Below are 20476 nucleotides of genomic sequence, written 5' to 3' on the forward strand. Positions count from 1 at the left end.
TGCTGGTGTGGATGCTAGTATAGTGATCTTTACAGTTATCGTTCTTGGTGTGAACAGGCCTTTATGGTGTATTGTAAGGCTAATTTGAGGCGTCTGTTTTCTAGAGAGATAACATTTGCTTCTACAAACAAACTTTGTGTTGGTGATGTTCTAAACACCCCCAGCGCCAGATGTATAGTTTCCTTCTAGAGCATCAGTGAATGTTTTCAAGTTTTGTAATAGTTTGCATCCCTCAAATCCCACCAGTGTGAAAAAATGGTTTTCAACAGACGACACAATATGATGATCCCATTTATTTTGTCATCTTGCAAAATCTGCAAAGAGGTTATGTGATTAAGTCTTTCTACTCATATTCAACTTCATAATGAATATTTTCTATTATGAATATTGAAACATTTCTAATAAAATATTTTTATTTTGTCTTTTATTAGAAGTGTGCTACTTTCCACCACATTGAATGTGTTTTACCACATATTGACGTTTTAGTCTTGCTGTTTGAATCTCACACATTAAATAACATGTTTTCATTTACATTGTAAGCGTAGGCTACTCACGGTATGACGCCATATTATATTTTTAGATTAGGCCACGTTTTAGCCTATACCAAATCATACGACCTGAGCACAGATAGCTTTTTCGTATTTATATGTATGTATATGACAACTGATAGATGCATTTCTTTCGAATATAAGATTAGAGCTGATACAAAACATAAATGCGTCATATCGCCGTTATGGTTTGCCGAAGGGTTGACAAACAAATAAAACCATGGTCAAGTGAAACACACAAAAAGCAAAATACAAATGAAAATGTTTTTCCTATCAAATATAAAGCAATCAGATACAAAACATGCACTTTCGGTTTCAGCGTCGGCTGGGCGTAACGTTAGGCCTATACGCAATATAGTGCGATGATGACGTAAGTTAAGCTTCATCAAGAACCGAGATTGTGTAACGAACAAATCGTATAGGCCTAATGTTAAAAAATAATAACCATAATGGTCAGGAAAAAACACACACTGCAAAATACAAAGGATAAATACATTTCTGTCGACTATAAATTTAGTGCAATACAAAACAAGAGATGTAACCTACAAGCCTGTCTAGCAATGGTCAAATAAAAACACACTGCAAAATACAAACGTGAATGCATTTCTGTCAAACTGCCTTTATAGCGATTAGAGTTTACAAAATAACGTCGACAAGAAGAGAGACTAGGCCTAAAAGTCTTACCATGATCGAGTAAACTCCAGAGGAATAAGGGCAACCAAATGAGAAGCTTCATTGTCAACACTTTCCCGCATAAAACAATGTAGATTTTGATACACAACAGAGATCGAGCATACTAATAATAAAAAAGAAGAGAGATCGGGCATTTCACTTGCTTGTCGACGGTCACGAAAGAGAAAGTAGCCTAATCATCTTATGATTTTATTGGCAAACCAGCTTATTATGTGTTTACCGCCACCTACTGAACGAGAGTGTGGATCAGAAGATTTGGCAGAATGTAGTGAAAAAAAATTATAATAACAATATCCTTTATACTCGCTCCATCAGACCTGTTTCTTTCAAAAAATTCATTAACTGTATATGTATTTTCCTCAATGCTGTTCCAAGGATGTTTTTTAAAGTGAAGTTTAGTTTTAATTTTTTTAAGTAGGCCTACTTCTTTTAATTTCTTCCTTTCCTTTTCATATAGCTACATAACAATCCATCATCACATGTTGGACAGATTCTGGTTTGTTGCAATATAGCCTAAACACATTCCATTTATATGTCTACCTAATAGATAAAGTGTCTTGTTGAGCCCTGTATTTCATATTCTTAGACGATTGAGATAATCCTTTCTTCACTTTGATTTTTACTAATCTCCCTTTTCATGCCAACCGAGCTTTGAATACAACACAAATGTCTTCCTGAATCATTAATATCCCAAAATTCCTGCCATATTGTTTGAGTTTGATCTTTTATGATTGCTTTAGCCTCAGCTTTACTTAATGCAATCTGCAAATACTGTTGTAATTTAAGAGATTGTTAAGCCAACATATCCACTTCTTCATTTCCTTTCACACCAACATGTGCAGGAACCCAAACAAACCATACACTCAAACCTTTACTATGTAATCTGTATATTATTTTATATATTTCAATTTGCATATCCGGCCTGCATGATTTCCCTGATTTTATGCTTGTGAGTGCAGACAAATCAGATGCAACTATACAACATTTTTTTGGTTATATTCATTTACCCACTGTAATCCCATGGCTACCAGTTATACTATAAACTGAAAGATTATCTGTTGTTTTTTTCTTAATGCATTTTCCACTTTGTGGATGTAGACTGCAGCACCTTTATGTCCATTTTTAGGGTTCTTTGAACCATCTGTGAATATCATTATTTTATTAAGAAAATTACTTTCTAAGTATCTTTGTACAACAAACCAGACAGGTATTGGCTTTGAATTATCTTTTAAGAGAAAGTAATTTCTTCTTCTTTAGGGTTTAACGGCAGCTTGCATCCAGAAGTGTTGCACTACTGCCATCTCCCGGGTTTATTTTCCTGTAATGTCCAGTTACATCATATTATTTTCATCATTCATATCATTGTTAAAAAAATGCAAATGCTTCTTCTGCTTTGTTCGCTCTCACCACTTTAGTAATTCCTGTCCCTGTTATTCAAACTTTTCCTAATTCTTACATCATCTTTTTCCTCTGTTCTTCATATTGTCTGCAACTCATAAACACATGTTCTATAGATTCTGTAACCTGACAATAGTCACAAAATCCAGTTGGGTGCTTACTTTTCATTTATAGCCTGCCATTTAAATTACTGTGACCTATCCTTAATCTGGTCATAACTATTTCTTCTTTTCTATTCCCTCCCCATATTCTTCACAGAACCAAATTAATTTTGAATTACATACAAATGTCTCCCTTTAGTCTCCCTGTCCCACTGATGTTGCCATTCTCTAATGACTACATACTCTTTCTTTCAGACTTTGACAACTTAATAATTGTTTCAATGCTCTCTTTTTTAACATTTTATTTATCTAATTTGTCTACTCTCTCCTTACCCACAATGCCGATATGAGCAGGAATCCAAATCAGTTGAATCTCAAGGCATTTTTGCCTGATTCCTGTGTATATTGTCAATATTGTATACACAGTAACTCCTGATGACTATTGGACATATCTGTCATGAGACTGTACAGAGCTGACACTGAATCACTTCCAATTAAAGCTTTTTTTCCCCCCCAATCCATTCTAGTGTCATCATCATTGGTATAATTCAAAAGTAATTTTGGGCAGTCTACGCACTATAGAGTGATGACATAGTGGCGTTTCATGCTTTCTTTAAATATATATATATATATATATATATATATATATATATATATATATATATATATATATATATACAGTAACCCATTGAAACGGCTGCTAATGATGCATCTGATATGTGTGTGTGTGTACTGTATATGTATATATATATATATATATATATATATATATATATATATATATATATATATATATATATATATATATATATATACATATACAGTACACACACACACATATCAGATGCATCATTAGCAGCCGTTTCAATGGGCCACTATAGGTAAGCCGTCCGCCATATTGGAGTGGTCCGTGAAGGTTTGAAAGCAAGTTGATGGAGCGTCTGTGTAGTTGAGGACTTGATTTTAACCTTATATTCATTAAATCATGTTGTCCACGAAGAAATGAGGAAGAGGAGCAACATGTATGTATAATATTTATCCTTCCAGCACCTGCTGGTAGATGCTGTAACTACACACTCTCACTGCTTTGAGCATCTTTCTTCATTGACATCAGGGCTATGGAAATATTCCTCTGGAAAAAAACAAAACTTACATTTTTGTTAAAAAAAAAAAATTAAATGGGAACAGTACCATTTCTAGGTGTATATAGTAGCCAGGAAAATGTTCAAAGGAACACGCCACCGTTTTTTGAAATAGGGGTTATTGATCGTCTCCCCTATTTAGATAGGCGGGCAAACGCATTTTTGTCTCAGTGAATGTATTTTGAAAACAGAAGGGGTTTAATAACCGTACTGACTGCTTGTTACAGCTGAAATGGTTACTAATAATATACAAAGCGTGTGCACTAAGACGGTGGTCGTATTACAGTTCGGATGTGTTTATTTAAATCCATTTCCCCCAGGTTTTTCAGCCAATAATTATTACTAAATCAATTTTCACTGAAATATTGTGGAAAATGTTTCCTGTTTATTTTGTTCTGTTTATTATATTTTGTGATGTGTTTTGTTTTTCTTTTACAGAGAGTTAAAGAGGAAGATTATGTGGACCGAATAACCATTGGCCATTGATTTCACTATAGAAACTTCCCGCAACAACCTCAGTCTGACATGGAGACAAGCGTGATATACAACTTAATATTATTTTCAGCCGGTTTCAGCGTTCTAGATTTAATGATCAGTGGACATACAGCAGGGTCATGATGGGGACGTTTAATTGGGATATTTAGAGATGGGCTGATGTAATGAAATGGGCCCTGAAAATCTTCAATAGTTGCTTTGTTATAGTTTTAACAATTATCTGTATATATCTAGCTCAAAATAGCTGCAATCTCATCTATATGTTACATTTCTATACACAAATGTTGTTTTATCGGTTTGGTGGACAAACGGTTTTTGCAAGAAAGTGGCATTAATGTAAGTTTGTGTTTGATGTAAGTTGTGTGTATTTCGGGAGACAGTAGTGTGTCATCTCAAATGATTTAAGATCCTTCAAAAAATCTGTGACTGTGAAACATCTTATATAATACTATACATGAATGGTGTAAATGTAGAAAGACACTATTTGCCCACAATGATGAAATTACAAGATTTTGCAGTAGGAGCTAATTGACCAAATTAACCTTTCATCCAATATAATATACATGATATATAAAGCTTTTAAAATGACATTTGATTATACATTGTGTATATATTGCTAAAGATAGAGTTGAACAGCTTGAGTAAAGGTTAAAGATGGAGAGTGTTAAATGTACAGACACACAATGATCTCGAAAATCATGACAAATTCACAGTTTTCAGCAGTTATGATCATAATCTGTTTTAATGGCATCTATCACATGAACAGAGATCTTTCAAGTTCATTTCCATTGATAGAAAATGTGTTTGCAGGCTCAAGTTTAAGGCACTTTTTCTCTTTAAAAGCAAATTTAAAAAGAAAACAATAAATAAGCTTTATATACAGGTGAAACTCGAAAAATTACGTTCATGTATTTCAGTAATTCAAATTAAAAGGTGAAACTAATATATTTATTATATATAACTATATACATATGCATGATTATACTTTTCAGAGGGTCGACATTTCTGTATTGAAAATCCTTTTTTTATTGATTTCATGTACTATTCTAATTTTCTGAGATTTTGAATTTGGGGTTTTCAGAAGCTCATCAAAATTATGACTTTTGCACAATATTCAAATTTTTAGGGTTTCACCTGTATATTCTATATTCTTCAAACGTGCAAAGCACACAATGTGCCTCTTAATGATGTTGTGTTTTTGATTCAGAGGAGTTTTGAGAAGGAGCTTCAGTTCTAGAAACAGATCTGATATAACACATTATAAACCTGTGAAAGAGAGAGATTTGCACAATTAGAAATCTTTTCCATTGTTCAGACAAACAGATAATGTTTAAAACAAGTCGGACATACTTTACCTGTTCTAACTTCTCTCTGCAGCTCTTCTGGAAATGTGGCGGTAGAGACCGAACTGACCAGTGTAGATGATCATTTCCATCACACAGTGATATATTCTACAATACAAACACATCAAGAAAACATAATTACATGATAAAATCAAACTGAAAAAAGTTAAGAATTGAAACAGACAAAATTAAGGTAAATAGAGGGATAATGTCACAGTATTCTTCACCTTGAACGCCCCACAGGTCTCCATCTTCCTCACATCAAATACAAGAACTTCACTGTAAAAAACTATTCAGCAATGTTTACAAAAGGCAGAATGATGCACTTTACACTTTTTTGTAACAAAGAAAATTCTCTTTTTTTCAATTTTCAACAGGGAAAATATTCAGCAGAAAACATCTTAAATCTGTAATAACAATAATGTTTTTCCATGAACACTTTTCAGATGCTCGTGCAGCAGCCATCAACAGTTGTGGAATATAATATACAATACAATACATTACAAAGACATTTGTCATTTTTGTAGCTGCTGCAATTCACAATTCACAGTGTCTTTCAGTGCAGTTTTTACAGGTTCAGTTCTGAGATTCAGAGTTTGATCAAGGACACAATGCATATTTTTTCAAGTATTCCCAGTAAAAAAACTCTAGTTTAGAGTTAACAAAGCTGGTTGAACAAGGGATGTTTGTTGGTTAAATGAGCTGTTCAGCACCAAAACATAGATGTGTCTCTATCCCAGCTAACAAAAAGAATGTTTTGCTAACACTTCCATTAAGTTATGAAAACATTTTTTTTTATATATTCTCAGAATGTTCAAAATGTCCAGCATCATTTTTTTTTCCTGATTATATGAATCTTATTTGATCTGTTCCCTTTTTTCATTCAAACATTATAAGACTTTTAGTTTTGAATTTTCTATGAACATTCTGAAACAAGTAGCAACATTTAAAAAAATGTTAGACAAACCTCTAAATGTTTGAGAACTAATTCACAAAACAAAAATGTTTCATGAACAATGTATGTTTTTTGTGCTAACATGTGGAGAGCATTACTTCTATTACTGATACTGGAATAACCCTGAGAACCTTTCCAGAACATTATCTGAGTTCTGAGATTAACATTCCCTGATAGTGTAGCCTAGATGACAATGCTACAATTGTAAAAATGTAACATAATCAGGCATTCAGTGTCAATAGTAAAGACTGAATTGCATTAAAATAGTCTGTAAAGAGCACTCGCATCTTGCAATATGCCATTTTTAGGCCAAAATGTCAGTCTTGAAACCATATTTATGTTCCTAGCCAGTTATAAATGAAAGTAAACAAAACAGATGATATGTCGAGGTCACGTTTACATGCACCCACATGATCTGTTAGTAATCTGACTGATGTCTCAGATGGATTGACAAGCCTTCATGTAAACACCTCAATCAATCCAATTTCCATTAGACTGAAAGGGGTGGTGTAGATCTGAAATGCTCGTATCAATAGGAACCAAAAATGAACATGTAAACATTTAAAGTTTGACTATCTTCTCAGTTGAAATCAAAAATATGCATGTTGCACGTTTACATACGTCTTGCATCTTATGAACTTAGCATTGAACATCTTAGCGGCTTTCTCCTGTTCTGAATGCTGTGTAGTTCTGAGCACGTCAAGGACCCTTTTCACATTTCCACTGTTCTCAGAAGCCTCGTGGTTGAGAAAACATCTATAGTGGTGAACGGAAACTACAAAAAATATTAGCGTATGATAGCGTTTCCACGACTTAGAGGAAAATAATATGGTAACCTGACACTATTGTTTGCTGTGAGCGAGTAAGGAGAATTTCCCCTGATCTTCTTCCATTTCCTTTGTCTTCATTTTCTCACTTCTCTTCGTTCATTTTTAGTGACACTATTAAAATAATAACATTATTCTCTGTAAATATATTTAATTTATAATATAAATAATCACAATCAACTCATCGGTGTTCTCTCATCGCACTCTCAGGCTCTTTATGGGACGTCCCGTTAGCAACAGCCTCCGGTGGACTGCCAGTGTGATTAAGGGCCGTTTCTTCTGTAACATTCTCCTGAAAGAAGCAGATTCACAGAAACAAAAAACAAATGTTAAGGATTATTATTACTGAAAAAAAGGTTATGTACACAATGTATCCTGCAGCCTGTATAGTCAGTGAGTACATAGGTGATTAGGGACATATATAATGTAATCTAATAGAAATTATTTGGAACGGCAGGATTTTTAGCAGACTCATATACATTTTCTACTAGACCTACAGGTTTTCTCCTTTAATTGAATTTGGTTTAAGTTGCACATGCACATTTGTTCAGTGAGGTTCAAAAAAGACTTGCTTGTGGTAAAGAGAAGCAGTTTTGCCTAATGAAAATGTGCGCCTTGAATTCATACAGCCGTGTTCGACAGTCACTAAATGATCACTTAACATTTGCCACAAAATAACTTGCTTGCATGATCATTTTTTATTAGAAATTATTAATTTTATATTTTATAAAACTGAATAGGGAAAATAGTCTTAGGCACAACCGGACTACATCTCAAAGCACCGTCTATATGAAACAGGGGTAGCTGCAACTCGGAGTAATGGACTTGCGGAAATTATTTAATTATCAATTATTATTTTGTCAGTACAAGAATTTTTTTTTCAGTGATGACAAAGAAAAACGATAGGCTGTAAAACCATAGACATAATGGTGTTCTTAAGTAATTGTATGAACTTCCAGGTAAAGCTCCGCCTACTTCCGGTTGTATCCTTATACAGATAGATGCAAATAATTTTGAGGGTGATACAGATACAGATGTTGGCTCCACTGCACACCCCTAGTGCACTCAGAAAACAATGTGTTAGGATTTTAGGTCATTTGTGTCTTTTAGGACACTTTGTGCTTTTATAATCTTGTCTTTAGTAATCTCCATAAGTAAACTGTAGTACAGCTATACAACTCTGGTAAGTTAATCATGTTTAAAAGTAAGCTGTCGGTTATGTTCTGCTTATGGGAGATGTCAAAACTATAGCAACTGCTTCCCTATTGCTGTGTTTTGCCAGAAACTATCGTGAAATGCTTAGTATAAAACACTTAGGTAAAGAAAGGTCCTCCTTAGGGATACACTCAATAAAGGGTTTTCATGCGACCGGGCGCTGATACACACTACTAACAGATGTTAATCTGTAGTAAAGTCAGTGTTTTGCAGACAGAGATTCAGAGCTCACAGTATCTCACCTGATGATTATTATTGTTCACTGTCCCGTTTCCTGTTTGAACAATAATAACAAACTCTTACTTTGGTCAATTACAATAAAAATATATACTTTTACATTCATTAAATATTATTTTTGCACATTAACTCTTTTTTACATTTCGCAAATCAGCAGTATGTAATACTTGCCAATTTGTCTTGCTTTCCTTTTCCTAGATCTCCTGTGGCAATAGTAAATCACACCCACAGTCACGAGCAGCAGAACAACAACAGCCGCACTTATTCCTGTTCTAACAGCTGAAGACGGACCTGAATCTGGAACAGATGAAGACACACAGACATTATTACTAGAGATCAACTGATAATCAGCTCCTTATAATCAACCAATACTTTTGACGGACATTTACACCTTTCTATTTTCAGTAGAAAGTTGTATATCGACTTATTTGATAAATGGCGGCATCTGGATGGTTTTTCAGCAACAGCAGCTAAATCGGCGGCGTTCACATGAAAACTGACTGACATTGTGCATTTGTCTTTAATATTAACAATATACTACATAATTGTACAATGTGTGACAAAACTCAATGTGACAATTATCTGTAGGTAAAAGGTAATAGAGATGGTCGACGCTGAAAACATTTACTGAGTGGATTATTTCAAACTGCATTTTAAAACTACTCATGTGAAAAGGCACTGAATGAAATATTCGTACCAGGGACAGTAACACTAAATGTCTTTAAGATGCTGAATCTGCTGCTGTTTATCTGTACTGTATATTCTCCAGAGTCTGTGTTTCTCGTGTTTGTGATGTTCAGAGATCCAGTCTGATGATCCAGCTTCAGTCTGTCTCTGAATCTCTCATCACACTGAACATCTGTACAGATCTTACTCTGATCTCCAGTGATTTCAGCAATGAGAGTGTCATGAAAATACCATGTAAATAAATAATTTGGTTTCTTTCTTAAACCAGGAACCAAAGTAACATATTCTTCCTCCTTCACTGTCTTTCTCTTCATTTCATTTCGTTCAGCAGCAGAAACACCTGAAACACAAAACAACAGATGCTGAGAATCTTTTTTTTGGGGGGAAAGACACACAACATGAAATAACTGTGCAATAAAACATCCTTTGACTTTCAGTTTGAAAAGCAATATTTATACACATTCTGTGATTATAATTACATTTTAAGTCAAGTCACATTTATTTATATAGCCTAGCGCTTTATACAATAAACCTTTTACATGAAAAACCTCTGTATTTTGGATCGCTGGTGAACTAAACAAAACACTGATGGATTTAATTATATTCTGAAGAATGGCAGTAACCAGACATTTGATGGTTCCCATTGACTTCCATAGTATAAAAATAAAAAATACCAGGGAAGTCAATGATGTCCATCAACTGTCTGGTTACCGACAATCTTCAAATATCATCTTTTTTGTTCAGCAGAAGACAGAAATTCAGTTTTGGAACAACTTGAAAGTGAGTAAATGATGACAGAATATTTGTTCATTATATAAAGTGATCGACTTTTTCAGAAAAATTGCACTTAACAGATCGATTCATATTATCAACAATCTATAAACTTTTTGAAGCGTCAAAGTGTCAGGTGTATAGCTGTTAATGGAAAGACTGAAATCGCTCCGATTTCATAAATATCTTTATTTGTGTTGCGATAATGATCGAAATTATTATGGTTTGGAATGACATAAGAGTGAGTAATTAATGACAGAATTTTAATTTTTGGGTGAACTTATAAGCAAAACTGATGGCATAGTCACAGTAGTGTTTAGAGGTTATGTAAGATGTGTTACATTTCTGATACACGCTCTAAGATGTGGTCCAATCACAACACACAGGGGCCAGCTGACCAATCAGAGCAGACTACACTTTTGCATGGCAGGTTTAAATTAAACCAAAACTAAAACAGAGCGTTAAGAGAGAGGGTGAAAACAGGTCTTGCAACAATGTAAATTATAAGAAAAATAATGAGTTTCTACAAGTAAACAGAAAAAAATACCTCTGGATGTCAATGCAAAAAAATTCAATAAACACATTAATGATGTGATTTAAATGTACAAGACTTGCTTTTAAACATAATGACTCACCAGTGACAGAAACACTGAAGATCTTTTCACTGTCGCTGCTACCGCTGCCGATCTTCAGTGTATATTCTCCAGAGTCTGTGATTGTGATGTTTGTGATGGTCAGAGATCCAGTCTGATGATCCAGCTTCAGTCTGTCTCTGAATCTCTCTTTACACTGAACATCTGTACAGATCTTACTCTGATCTCCATTGAATTGAGCGATACGAATGTCATTAAAATACCATTTAATATCATCTTGTTGGTTTGTTTGAACACCAGTGTTTAGAGTGACTGAATCTCCCTCCATCACTGGCACTCTATCTGTATCAACACCAGACGAACCTGGAGAAGAAATGATCAGTTCATTATGAGCTGAACAACATTACACAACAGCAAAATGCTGTGAAAATGTTTTTCTACAGATCCTAAAGATTGGGAGTACAGAAATTCATCGGGATTCATAATGTAACACATGAAAAACAAACAGCAGAAGAACATCATTGATTTACACACTCATTCATCAGACAAACATACATGCAGAATACAGATCAAATTACACATACGTAGTAAAATTTCTGATGATGAAATTAATGATTTTGATTTTTATAGATCTGACTGAGGTTCTAGAGGTGGTGGGGTGGCCACATATGTTTCTGTAAATCTTATTTCTGAATTCATTATTCCTAATGGATCCTAATAGATCCTGTTACTTTTGAGTGCCGTTTTATTAAAGTTACTTTTCATGCTAACAAATATTTAACTATAGGTAATATTTGTATGCCACCCTGTGCTCTTGATGATTCTATGATTTGTATTCTGTCAACTATTAATTCTCTTGAGAAGCACAATTAATTGATAATATTTGGTGATTTTAATAGTAATTGGTTGGATCATTGCTCTGTTAATTATATACATTTATTTGGTAGTTTAAATCTTAGTTAATCAACGAGCCTACCAGAGTTGATTATCGTTCTTTATCTTTGCTGGATTGGATACAGTACTTGTTATTAATCCTGAAAGGATAATTCAATCTGGTGTAATTTCAGATTGTTTAAGTGATCACTCTGTGATATATTGTGTCTGGAAAATTAAAACTCCAAGTTCTCCTCCTAAATATAAGACAGATACAGTGTAAAAATATTAATCTAGATGTTTCCAAGACCTAATTGATATAAATTGGGGTAGGTTTCAGTTAATTTAATTTGTTGAGGATGCATTTGTTGAGTTCTTTTTTTTATTCTTTATTCTGAGGTTATAAATGTAATTAATAAACATGCTCTTATAAAGACTGTTAGAGTCAAAAAATTATTATAAAGATTGTTTTTCTCAGGATTTTCATTTTTTTAATAATGAAAGTATTTCTAATCCTTTACTCATTTCTCAAACTTTTAATCAGCATTTCTCTTCTATCTGTGGTTCTCAGTGCTGTGATTTGTATATCACTACAGGTTCTTTTAATTCCAAAGAGTTCATTTTCCTTTAAGAATTCCTGTCAATGTCTTCTGCTATTCATGATCTAAAAACAAATAGTAGCGCTGGTTTGTTAAATTTGCTGCTCATGTATTAATGTATTTTATTTGTAGATTCATTTAAATTGTCATTGTCCACTTGTTTCGTTCCCTTAATATGGAAATGTGTAAGAGTTACTACTTTTTTCAAACATGGAGACTCATCTGATGTGAATAATTGTCATCCAATTTCTATTATTTGTTCTATTCTTCTAATCTTTGTAGATGTTATAATGGACTTCAAGTTTTGTCTTCCGCCACATGCGCTCTGCTTTTCTGCATTGTCTTTTCATATTTTGCACTGCTGTTGAGTTTCTCCAAGGTGCTTTTTGTCTGCCACTCTTCCTGACTTTCACAGGAGCAATATCATCAATTACACTTTTAACTTTTGAGTTAAAAGAATCAAGGAGAAAATCAACAGAGTCAGCAGATATGCTCGGTGTTAAAGATACCCTTCATAAATAATACACTAGTGTTCTCATTTAAGCATCTCTTCTTGACAGACACAGATCTAGATCTAGTTTCAAAGCCAGGAGATATCAAACATTGAAGTATTATATTAAGGAGAACATTAAAAAGTATTATATACAATATACGACCCATTTAATGATGTGATTTAAATGTTTCAAGTTTCAAGTTCAAGTTTACTTTATTTATATAGCACATTTAAAACAGTCGCAGACTGACCAAAGTGCTTCACAACAAAAGAACAGAACAAAATAACATTAAATGAGCACAATCCACAATAAGGCATACAGTTTCTGGTCCAACAAGGTTTCCATATTAGGCAATACTACAATCCTAATATGCCAAAGAGAACAAATGAGTTTTTAAAAGAGACTTAAAAATGGTCAAACTCGGAGCCAGTCGAATTTCCACTGGTAAGTCGTTCCAGAGGCGCGGACCGATTACCGAAAAGGCACGGTCACCTCTGCGTTTAAGTCTCGAATGTGGAATTAAAATAAGATTCTGTTCTCCAGATCTTAAGCTTCTTGATGGGATATACTGATGCAGCAGGTCAGATAGGTAGCCAGGTGACTGAAAGTGCAATGATTTAAAAACAAATAGAAGAATTTTAAAATGTATTCTAAATTGCACTGGCAACCAATGAAGGGCCTTTAAAAGTGGAGTGGCGTGATCCCTTTTCTTCTTTTTCAACAGAAATCTTGAGGCAGCATTTTGAACTAACTGAAGACGGGCAATTTGGGCCTAAGAAATGCCACAGTATAACGAATTGCAATAGTCAAGACGTGACGTGATAAATGCATGCACTGCCATCTCCAAAGTCTTATCAGTAAGGAAATGTTTAATTTTTGCAAGTAGACGGAGCTGGTGAAAACTGGACCCAACTATTGAAGAAATCTGTTTATCAAATTTTAAAGAGTCATCCAGGATAACACCCAGATTCCGTGCCTGCGAGGACCTAAAAGTCGATAGTGACCCCAAATCCATGTTAAGTGATTTCGTATTTTCAGAAGGGCCAAAAACAATTACTTCGGTTTTCTCCTTATTTAAGGATAAAAAATTTAGAGATAACCAGGATTTAACCTCATCTAGACAAGAGGAAAGAGCAGTCATGGCCAATCGATCATTTTTTCTGAAAGGCAAATAGATTTGGGTATCATCGGCGTAAAAATGATACGACACTCCATGTTTTCTAAAAATAGATCCCAGAGGCAGCATATATAATGAAAATAGAGAGGGTGTGCAATGTACAAGTCTTTTAAACATAATGACTCACCAGTGACAGTAACATTGAAGAACTTTTCACTGTCGCTGCTGCCTCTGCTGATCTTCAGTGTATATTCTCCAGAGTCTGTGTTTCTGGTGTTCTTGATGGTCAGAGATCCAGTCTGATGATCCAGCTTCAGTCTGTCTCTGAATCTCTCAGTATCTTCATTACACTGAACAGCTGTACAGGTCTTACTCTGATCTCCAGTGATTAGAGCGATGCGAATTCCATTATAATACCATAGAATTTTGTCTTGTTGGTTTGTTTTAACACCAGTGTTTAGAGTGACTGAATCTCCCTCCATCACTGACACTGACAGTCCGTCTGTACTAACACCAGACGCACCTGAAGAAGAAATGAAAAGTTCATTATGAGCTGAACAAATTAAACAGCAGGAAAGTGCAGTGAAAATATTTTTGTACAGATCATAAAGATAGTAAGTAGAAAATTTGTCTAGATTCAAAATGTAACATGCAAACAAACAGCAGAAGAACATTGATTCACACATTCACATCAGACGAGTCTCATGGACAATCTTGAAGAACTTCCTGAACATCATACAAACCACATCCTGATTCACATACAGTTCTGCTCATAAATTCACATTATTCACAATGTTAATTTTAACAAAGAGGGATCATAAAAATGACATGTTATTTTCTATTTGGTACTGTCTTCAAAAAGCGATTACACAAAACAAATGTTGGCACACAAGACAAAATAGCTTAATATACACAAAAGAAACAGTTCAAAAGTTTACATAGCCTTGAATCTTAAAGGGATAGTTCACCCAAAAAGGAAAATTATCACCCTCATTACATTTCAAACCCGTAAGACTCACGTTCATCTTCTGAACACAAATGAAGATTTTTTTACTTCAGTGGTATATTGATTGCAAAAAAAAAATAAAAAAAAATTACTATTTACCACTTAAATATTAGTGCAACGCAGTGCTGTCAAAAGTACCGACTTCAGTACCAAGTCGGTAATGAAATTTAAAAAATGTGACGTTTTGTGCACTGTTGACGGAATCATAAACACCTCTAAATGCCCAATGTTTTCACATGCTCATCAGATATGTCTGTGATTGGCTACAATGATCAACACATTTGAGAGCGTTGGGAGCGTTTGAGAACACACGGGTTTACGATTCCGCTGAACCGAGCTGAGTCACATTTTTTAAATTCCAGCACCAACTTGGTACCGAAATCGGTACCTTTGACAACACTAGTCCAACGCACGTTCACGAGAGCATCATGATTATTGTAATGTTGGCAACAAGGGCAGACATTGCGTGAACGTGCATCTGAGATTAATATTTTGTAAATAAAGAGGTAAATTATGTTTTTTTTAATGCAAACAAAGGACTCACTTCGCTTCATAAAACTGAGGTTAAACCACTGGAGTCACAAGAATTACTTTATGATATCTTTACTACATTTCTGGGGCTTGAAAGTTGTAGTTGCATAGACTGTCAATGGAGGGACAGAAAGCTCTCAGATTTCATCAAAAATATCTTAATGTGTGTTCCAAAGATGAACGACAGTCTTACAGGTTTGGAAAGACATGAGGGCGAGTAAAAAATGACAGAATTATAAATTTTTGGGTAAACTAACTCTTTAAAGCTGTGTTGTTACCTGGATGATCAATGACTGTTTTTGTTGACGATAATGCCCTTTGAACTAAGCAGTAAAATGTCTCAGTTTCCCAGCATCTTTTGCATATTAAACCCATTACAGCAGTGACTGTAAGATTTTGAGATATATTCATACACTGAGCTGAGGTAGAATGAGGAACTAATAGACAACTATTTAAAAAGGTATAAACATTCACTGATTCTCAAGAGAAACATTAAAAGCACTTCAAATTGGATGATCAGGGTAAATTGTCTTATTTTGTCTACTAGTAAACAAGTAAATATACAGCATTAGCTGTTATGTACATGCATTGTAATTCCTTATTGAGGATCATTGAATGTTTTCACGTTTTATAATAGATTGATTCCCCTTCCCTAACTAATTTTTATTTTATTTAGGTGCTTTAATTGTGCTTTCCACCAAATGATGAGACAATAATGTGTTTTTCTACCAAACAATCTTGTTTTTAGTCTTGCTGTTTGAATCTCCTGAGGGTAAAAACACCCACAGTTTCTTTTCATTGCCATAGGTTAAAAAAAAAAAAAAAAATATGTAAGTAAAAAAATATTTAAGTTCTCTTGGAAAGGCTTCTAGTTTGCTAGCACCTTTATGTCATTGATTAACACTGACACATACCCTACGTGCCAGCTTTGCAGGTCATGGATTCTGATTCGCACAGATCCCGACCGAGACGAAAACACGAGGGCTTTTTTATTTTACGCCGTTCATAAGCCATGTGCCCCTGTTGATAAGCAAGCAAGCTCTGTCTCATCTGGTTCTGAGCATAGATATACATAATAAAGGCTAGATGTTTTACGGCGGAGTCTGTATCGTAATCACCGGCGGCCATCTTGTCATAGGCAAGCTTTCTGGCGGGCTCTGTGGTGCCTGATGTAAGCACGAACACAAATACTCTTATCTCGCTGAAATCTGGACGGTTTGGTTTCTTACAAACGTTATTAACGTGGCTATAATTCTGGATGCTTGAACATGTTGAAATTGCAGCTTTTCTTTTCGAAAAACGACTTAATTGTGCAGCATAGTTGTGTATCACAGCTATTTGCGCAAGTTATCAAGGCTGAGACCACAATTGAGATGTTCAATTAGCTTTTACTGACACAAATAACGATGACAACTAATCTTTTGTCTAAATTACAATCATTTTTTATCTCTGTCCTCCATGTGTATACCTCCACAGTAAGTGTAGTTCTCTCTACAGGGTGTGGACTTCAACATGCAGCATTTCTTTATGTATAAGGGGAATCTTGTACCAATTTTTTATTGCAAATAAATGACACTTTTATAAGCCTAGAAAATGGCCCAGCCCTGAAGAAGTTGAAATAAACATGTAATAATTCATTTTTTTATTATAGGTGTGTGTGTGTGTGTGTGTGTGTGTGTGTGTGTGTGTGTGTGTGTGTGTGTGTGTGTATTTATACTGTATATCTATATATGGTGCCATTCTGTACACTGAGTTTTAGTAGACTATTTATTGATTTAACATAAATACCTTCTGCATGTGTTTATTTATTGCACCTGTTCTGTTCAATGTTATTTTCATGGAAGTCCATGGTTATAATTATTCAAAAGTATGCAGTGTCATAACTACATCTCTGATGTTTATAACAAACCAAACCGTTTGAAAATCGGTCGAAAATTGAGCAAGTTAGAGTTATTTAAAAAGTACATGCACCATTAAAACACAATGTTATGAGTGAGCGAGCTGACTGTGATAAGATGGCCGCCAGATGCGGACGTCGACCTCCATTGGCCAGCAGCGCGGACGAGACATCTAGCCTTTATGTATCTATGGTTCTGAGGGTAAAGATTGAAATGCATTTTGACCAATGTTTGCGTTATGTACAGGTCCTTCTCAAAAAATTAGCATATTGTGATAAAGTTCATTATTTTCCATAATGTAATGATAAAAATTAAACTTTCATATATTTTAGATTCATTGCACACCACCTGAAATATTTCAGGTCTTTTATTGTTTTAATACTGATGATTTTGGCATACAGCTCATGAAAACCCAAAATTCCTATCTCAAAAAATTAGCATATTTCATCCGACCAATAAAAGAAGTGTTTTTAATACAAAAAAAAATGTCAACCTTCAAATAATTATGTTCAGTTATGCACTCAATACTTGGTCGGGAATCCTTTTGCAGAAATGACTGCTTCAATGCGGCGTGGCATGGAGGCAATCAGCCTGTGGCACTGCTGAGGTGTTATGGAGGCCCAGGATGCTTCGATAGCGGCCTTAAGCTCATCCAGAGTGTTGGGTCTTGCGTCTCTCAACTTTCTCTTCACAATATCCCACAGATTCTCTATAGGGTTCAGGTCAGGAGAGTTGGCAGGCCAATTGAGCACAGTAATACCATGGTCAGTAAACCATTTACCAGTGGTTTTGGCACTGTGAGCAGGTGCCAGGTCGTGCTGAAAAATGAAATCTTCATCTCCATAAAGCTTTTCAGCAGATGGAAGCATGAAGTGCTCCAAAATCTCCTGATAGCTAGCTGCATTGACCCTGCCCTTGATAAAACACAGTGGACCAACACCAGCAGCTGACATGGCGCCCCAGACCATCACTGACTGTGGGTACTTGACACTGGACTTCAGGCATTTTGGCATTTCCTTCTCCCCAGTCTTCCTCCAGACTCTGGCACCTTGATTTCCGAATGACATGCAAAATTTGCTTTCATCCGAAAAAAGTAGTTTGGACCACTGAACAACAGTCCAGTGCTGCTTCTCTGTAGCCCAGGTCAGGCGCTTCTGCCGCTGTTTCTGGTTCAAAAGTGGCTTGACCTGGGGAATGCGGCACCTGTAGCCCATTTCCTGCACACACCTGTGCACGGTGGCTCTGGATGTTTCTACTCCAGACTCAGTCCACTGCTTCCTCAGGTCCCCCAAGGTCTGGAATCGGTCCTTCTCCACAATCTTCCTCAGGGTCCGGTCACCTCTTCTCGTTGTGCAGCGTTTTTTGCCACACTTTTTCCTTCCCACAGACTTCCCACTGAGGTGCCTTGATACAGCACTCTGGGAACAGCCTATTTGTTCACAAATTTCTTTCTGTGTCTTACCCTCTTGCTTGAGGGTGTCAATGATGGCCTTCTGGACAGCAGTCAGGTCGGCAGTGTAACCCATGATTGCGGTTTTGAGTAATGAAACAGGCTGGGAGGTTTTAAAAGCCTCAGGAATCTTTTGCAGGTGTTTAGAGTTAATTAGTTGATTCAGATGATTAGGTTAATAGCTCGTTTAGAGACTCTTTTCATGATATGCTAATTTTTTGAGATAGGAATTTGGGGTTTTCATGAGCTGTATGCCAAAATCATCAGTATTAAAACAATAAAAGACCTGAAATATTTCAGTTGTTGTGCAATGAATCTAAAATATATGAAAGTTTAATTTTTATCATTACATTATGGAAAATAATTAACTTTATCACAATATGCTAATTTTTTGAGAAGGACCCTGTATATGACAGACCGAAATGGTGGCATGCGAGGAAGCGGGACATAAGCAACAACAAAAAAAAGTCGACTGTAGAAAGCAAAAGCCGAATCCCTGATATTTTGAGCGATCTAGAGATCTCGACTGGACGCATTTTTTAGGTACAAATGGGACATAAGTTCCACCCTAAATTTACATTTTTATGCATAGCAGAGGCCTATATGCACAGCATAACATTGTAGGCTATTCAATGTATTTTGCACTATGTAGATCTACTCACGACACGAAAATTGGAATGATGCCATACAGAGATCTATTCCATGTTTTTCATTCATTTTCAATCACGCCCCATGAGACTGATTAAACCGCTATGCATGACGTCGTTCTTGTTTTTGTGGACAATAAGCAGTTGTGTATATCTTTTTTTTGTCATGGTAAGGGAAAACACACACAGCAAAATATAATCGATAAATGCATTTCTGTCGTAGGCTATTTATTATTAGAGCTGATGCAAATCTTAAATACGCCACTTTTGCTTTTGGACGAAGTGTCTACTGTAACTACTGCTTATGTAACAATGGTCAAGTAAAAGACACTGCAAGATACAAATGATACGTGTTTTTTTCCCCCCGTCAATACAAGGAAACGAGAAAACAACAGGCTAGTACTTTCGGTTTTCACCGTTGGCCGGAAAAGAGATATAAACCTAAATGTCTTACCATGGACGATTAAACACCAGAGCAACGCAGAGGGAAGCTTCATCTTCACCGCTTTCCCCCAAAAATAAAAAAATAAAATAAAAATAAATGAAGGTTGAGATACACAAGATTGGTCTGCCGTTCCTCCTTTTTCCATCGACGGCTAACGTGAAGTGAAAGTAAAATGTGTTGGAATCGGCTAGGGAGTAGCCGCCTATGGCAAGCCGTTTTAACATTTAATCATTTAAACCTACTAGTCTCTATTTTCATGCTACTAGTACTTATTTTTTAGATACTAGTATCTATTCAATTAAGTACTAGTAGGCTTACTTATTCATTTGCTACTAGTGCTTATTCTTTAGGTACTAGTGCATTTTCTTTAGAGACTAGTGCTTATTCTTTAGATACTAGTCCTTATTTATT

General features: G+C 35.3%; 1 protein-coding gene across 1 annotated transcript; it reads right to left on the bottom strand.

The window, feature by feature from the left end:
* Nucleotides 1–5090: 5090 nt before the first annotated feature.
* LOC143735226 (uncharacterized) lies at nt 5091–20211 on the bottom strand. Its single transcript, XM_077225322.1, has 8 exons — nt 20075–20211; nt 14276–14611; nt 9652–9981; nt 9126–9251; nt 8960–8991; nt 5948–7794; nt 5733–5828; nt 5091–5643 (listed from the first exon to the last, which is right to left on the bottom strand). The coding sequence occupies exons 1-6, from the start codon at nt 20208–20210 to the stop codon at nt 7684–7686; spliced, it is 1071 nt and encodes a 356-aa protein (XP_077081437.1). The 5' UTR covers nt 20211; the 3' UTR covers nt 5091–5643; nt 5733–5828; nt 5948–7683.
* Between the last annotated feature and the right edge of the window lie 265 nt (nt 20212–20476).

Source organism: Siphateles boraxobius, unplaced genomic scaffold (genome assembly GCF_051911475.1).
Source record: "Siphateles boraxobius isolate OS27281-9 unplaced genomic scaffold, OSU_SipBor_1 13, whole genome shotgun sequence".
Classification (NCBI taxonomy): Eukaryota; Metazoa; Chordata; class Actinopteri; order Cypriniformes; family Leuciscidae; genus Siphateles; species Siphateles boraxobius.